The sequence below is a fragment of the Aplysia californica genome, unplaced genomic scaffold, assembly GCF_000002075.1.
Source record: "Aplysia californica isolate F4 #8 unplaced genomic scaffold, AplCal3.0 scaffold00374, whole genome shotgun sequence".
Lineage (NCBI taxonomy): Eukaryota > Metazoa > Mollusca > Gastropoda > Aplysiida > Aplysiidae > Aplysia > Aplysia californica.
In genome coordinates this window covers 36,954-38,452 of record NW_004797644.1, presented here as the reverse complement: position 1 = coordinate 38,452, position 1,499 = coordinate 36,954, and the positions used below count along the sequence as shown (strand labels likewise).

At 39.0% G+C, this 1,499-nt stretch overlaps 1 protein-coding gene across 1 annotated transcript in view; it reads left to right on the top strand.

Annotated features, from left to right (window-relative positions):
• The window catches only part of LOC106012441, a 1,857-nt gene extending 989 nt beyond the window's left edge, over window positions 1–868 (top strand). The window contains exon 2 of the mRNA XM_013085434.2: window positions 749–868. Within this exon, the coding sequence (XP_012940888.1) occupies window positions 749–868 (120 nt within the window). The remainder of the gene's footprint in view (window positions 1–748) is intronic.
• The last annotated feature ends 631 nt before the right edge of the window (window positions 869–1,499 follow it).

Genomic DNA, 1,499 nt, shown 5'->3' with positions numbered 1-1,499 from the left:
GGGGGTAGGGAGTATATATGTGGAGAGAATAGTCTTTGCAGTAAGCGAAGGTTGTTTTGCTGTACTGCTTCAATGGAGAGTGGCTGTATCAACGTTTGGAAATAGACTCTACAAATTGTGTATTACCGCGTTTATCTTTTTGCAACCTTAACCCTTTGAACTCTGGGCTCTTGAGCTTTAAGGGCTATAATACACTGGCCTCCTTGGTAATTTCATTGATACATTTCTTTTAGGTATACTTCTTTAAAGCTCATTTTCGTGTTATCTTATCCACTTATCTCTAGTTGTTGTACCAATCAATTATGCTGGTAAATATTGATGCTGCTGTTTCGTATTTGTGTTCTGTTTTTATAAACATTCTCCATATCATAAGTTGGTGTGTCATACCGCTATTTCGCTACCTCAGAGTTTGTCGTATAGCTTTCCTACTGATATTTTGGTACCCCAGAAATACGAAATTCCATATGCCCAGAATCTAGTTTTGAGAAATGTGAATTTAAAAATTTCGAGTTTCACAACATGTACAGCTTTTTCGAAATCAATTCTTTGGATATCTTGATAACGACTACGAATTACCTTACGATTTTGATAGAACAGATAGACCATTTGGTTTTTGACCTCATGGTCTGAGTAACTCAAAACGGCCAAGAATGTCCGATAGAACTTTATAATTACATGTAATTTTAAGGTAGCGATTTCCGTACAGGGTCTTCAATGGGTTGATCTGACGTATTCCTCTCACTTCCAGGTGGAAGCTGTGTCTGCTCAAGTGTTCTCTCTGGTCGGCGCCTTCGTGGCCAACTTCCAGGAGGAATTTTACACCAACAGATTTTCCCCGGAAGAGCGAATTGTTGTAAGTAAAATATGAGGCTTGCTGACAAAATGAGTTACTTCTCGCGTTTCACAAAATGGAGATATTGGCCCAAAATCGACAAAAGGGTCAAATTTGTAGATTAAAAAAATTATTAATGCCATATTCTTTAAGTATAACATGCCTGTTTTATTCCATGGCCATAGGCCCTACTAATAAATCATACAAAACTTCACCTATAAGCGTGATAGGTCTATATCTTTTTCCTTATAAGTTTTGAATCCGAGAAGTAACCCATTTTGTCCGTGCGCTTCACAAATAATAATAATTGCACGTATACACATAGTATAGCGCATATCCACGCTGTATAGCATGCTCTATGCGCTTTACAGGTATTGTTATTCCAGCAGGCCCTAAAACACTCAGGCACATTCTCGGCTTCCCGGGAAACAAACAGTAACTGCGGTTTTTTTGTTAATGGGGCTAAGTACACCCAAAGAGCTGGCAGACGATAGATTCGAACCACGAAACCTCTGAGATCGCAGTAGTAAAGTTCCGCATGTGTTTGTCACTGAGCACAAACGTCCTTCATGTTGTAGGGGGGTGGGTGTGTGTGTGTGTCTGTTTGTCTGTTTATGTGTGTGTCAGTGTATGTGTCTGTGTGTGTGTATATGTATATATATATATA